The following is a 3,043-nucleotide window of genomic DNA, read 5'->3' as shown; positions in this document are numbered from 1 at the left end:
GATACACTCCCCATTTCATAGACATACCTAATTGTTTAGCCTGTCCACCTATCTATCCATCCATATAGAGACCTGGGTTTCTTTTGGGGTGATGGGATTGTTCTAAAATTAATTGTGGTGATTGTAGAGCTCTATACTGAAAATCATTGAATTGTGCACTTTAAATGAGTTAATTGTATGGTATGTGAATTAATATCTCATTAAAGCTGTAAGCAAAAACAACAAAAACCTATTAATTCCAAACTCTAGGTCATCTTGGGTTTAATCTTCGTTTAGTATTCTTTCCTCTTGATAATGAATTACATTTTTCTTTTTTTTTTAATGTGTGTAGTAATTTTGGATTGTGTTCTAGACATTGTAAATGTCGTACAATCACATTAAATTCTGTTTCATTCCTCAGAAGAGTGTTGTTTTTAATTTTAGCTTGTGTTTATCTTCGCTGAATTCAAACTTATATCTCCCCTATAAGTGAATAGTAGTTGAAATCTTTAGCTGAGCTTTTGCAAATTCTACTCTTGTGTATTTGAGGGTCATACAGAGATACAGTCAGAATTTGGAGAATCCTCTCAGTGGCTCTCTTATTTTTTAGTTGCTCTTATCACCCCAAAGACTTTGCTCTGGTTGTTAAAGCTATTAGGGCTGGATGTTTCCATCTGAGTTTGCACTGTTGTATGTGGCTCCAACTAGGTCCTGTCTTTCTATACAAAGCTGTAATTAAAAAAAGGGAGATAGAAACTCACCCAGTGTTGTCTTCTTTGAGGTGTTGACTCCTCTTTAGTTTCTAACTGCTTTTTATTGCTCTCTATTTCCTTAGATAGCTTTTAATATTTTGCTTAATGTTTATACTTCTTATCTGCAGGAGAATTGGTCTCATGGAAACTGCTTTGCTGTTATTATTAGAGTAGAAACTCCTGGTTTGTTTCTGAAAGTTTTTTTGTTTTTTTAAACAAAAGTAAATTTTTGAGGTGATAGCATTGTGAATCGTTGTGCTGAAGTCTTCCTATCTAAAGTATGCATAAAAATTTCTCTTTATTGGAGCGAAAGAGAAAGTCTTTCTCTCCATGGGCCTTCAAAGTAGGTTTGAAAACATTTCACAAAGTGTGTATAAAATCAGTTTTAACTGGTTTTTGCTTTTTTTGCAGCTTCTCCTCTTAATAATGATGATGGCTCTTTGGACATATATGCTGGTTTGGACAGTGCTGTTTCTGGTAGGTAGATTCTATAAAATAATTTCGTTTTGTTTGATCAATCTACTGTAAGTGTATATTATGAGTTATTCCTAGAATAGCTCATAGCTACTGAATAATTTGCCCGTTCTTTGAAATGACTGAAAGTCAAGTTATTTTCTTGCCCCAAAGGTTGAGTAGTAAAAGAGATTAGCACACAGATTATTCTTCGATGTCTCATATTTAATTTGACCTTGTGCAAAAATGTTTTGTAATGTTGAAATGCAGCTAATTGTAGAGTTTGTACATATATTACTGTTCATACTGTCATCCCTCCTTGGGTTTCCAAAGTGGTATCACTATGGAAGTAGATTGCCCAACCTTCCTTCTGAGGAGTGGCTGGTGGGTTTGAACTGCCAGCCTTCCAGTTAACAGTCAAATGCCTTAGGCATTATGCCAGCAGAGCTCCCTTGAAAATGGTAATTAGTATAAATATTTTCAAGTGAATTAGTAAGTTGTGTGCAGTCTAATAATCTATCTAAGTTAGAAACTTTTGTCGTAATCAAATCTTTCAAAACTTTGAACAAACATGATCATTACATCTGATTTGCTGATGTAGCTATTTTAGGTAAACTGGTCTTCCGGCTCTGATCTATGAATTCAGTATAGATTTGGATAAAATGCTCTAGATGTAAGATTATAGAACCGTTTGAGATAAACACAATATCAAAAATCCTAATACATTTTAATGTAAGGGTGTGTGTTTATTTTAGATACTGCACCCAAATCCTGTGTACCATCCAGAAATTGTTTGGATTTATATGAAGAGATCCTGACTGAAGAAGGAACTGCAAAGGAGGCAACATATAATGATGTATGGGTTACTACAATTATTAAGGACAGTTATACTTTTTATAGCTACAGAGGTGCACATGTCTGCTTAGTAGACATTTTGTTATTTAAGAACTAGCTTTTAGGCTAAAATAATATTTAAGTCAGTTTCCACCTTCAGATCTTTGTTTAAAGAAGAAAGTTTTCTGAATGCTTTTCAAAATGTAGTTACAATTTTGCTTGACTAAATTGAAATGTTTGAATTTGTAGAATCTCAACAGGCAATCAGTGTGATGTAGCATTTTTATCTGTTTCATGATTTTACTAAGTTACTTTGTATGTTGCATAATGTGTGCTGAGACTTAAATCAGACATTTTTTTTTCTACTTTATATGAATTGGGGATTGAATGTAAAACTAAACAACATACATTATTAAATAGGTCTGACTTTAAAAGCTAGTAATTTTACTCAGTACTTGTTAGTAGAAGTGGACCTCATCTACTCTTCTTAGTGGATTGATGTGTAAAATTTTAAATATTTTGAAATGTCATTCAAGCTAAGAAAATAATTCAGAATGATCAAATTAATCCTTTTATGTTTCACAGTTGCAGGTAGAATATGAAAAATGTCAGCTGCAAATGAAAGAACTGATGAGAAAGTACAAGGAAATACAGACACAGGTAGGATTATAATGAGTATTTCATTTTTGCCTTTTCAACTTTTAAAATGAAAATAAAGTATTTTTTATTATGAATAGAAATTAAAATGCTAAAGAGTAATTTATAAGGAAATTTTAGCAAATATGGCAAAACATACCTTTTTTCCTGAGTTGATGAAATTAGTATAGGAAACTGCTTGCCTTGTTAGATGACATTGATATAAAAGATTTTTTAGACTTAGAACAGTTAACAGTTAAATAATAGAAAATTTATAGGATTGATGACAAATATTTCAGAAGAGAATGATTTGAGAACCAGAGATTTATTAGAAAGGCCTTTGGGGAAAATTGCTAATGCCTTCACCATTTTTACCACAGTGACCCTTT

The 3,043-nt window shown here is 32.3% G+C and overlaps 1 protein-coding gene across 1 annotated transcript in view; it reads left to right on the top strand.

Moving 5' to 3' along the window:
• CASP8AP2 (caspase 8 associated protein 2) overlaps positions 1 to 3,043 on the top strand; it is a 38,973-nt gene that overhangs the window by 6,491 nt on the left and 29,439 nt on the right. Inside the window, exons 2-4 of the mRNA XM_007950818.2 lie at positions 1,143 to 1,208; positions 1,940 to 2,040; positions 2,604 to 2,678. Of these exons, the coding sequence (XP_007949009.1) occupies positions 1,143 to 1,208; positions 1,940 to 2,040; positions 2,604 to 2,678 (242 nt within the window). The remainder of the gene's footprint in view (positions 1 to 1,142; positions 1,209 to 1,939; positions 2,041 to 2,603; positions 2,679 to 3,043) is intronic.

Source organism: Orycteropus afer, unplaced genomic scaffold (genome assembly GCF_000298275.1).
Source record: "Orycteropus afer afer isolate SDZICR_OR568_19922 unplaced genomic scaffold, OryAfe1.0 scaffold00011, whole genome shotgun sequence".
NCBI classification, from domain to species: domain Eukaryota; kingdom Metazoa; phylum Chordata; class Mammalia; order Tubulidentata; family Orycteropodidae; genus Orycteropus; species Orycteropus afer.
The sequence above is the reverse complement of the archived record's forward strand: the minus strand, read 5'-3'. Positions and strand labels throughout refer to the sequence as shown.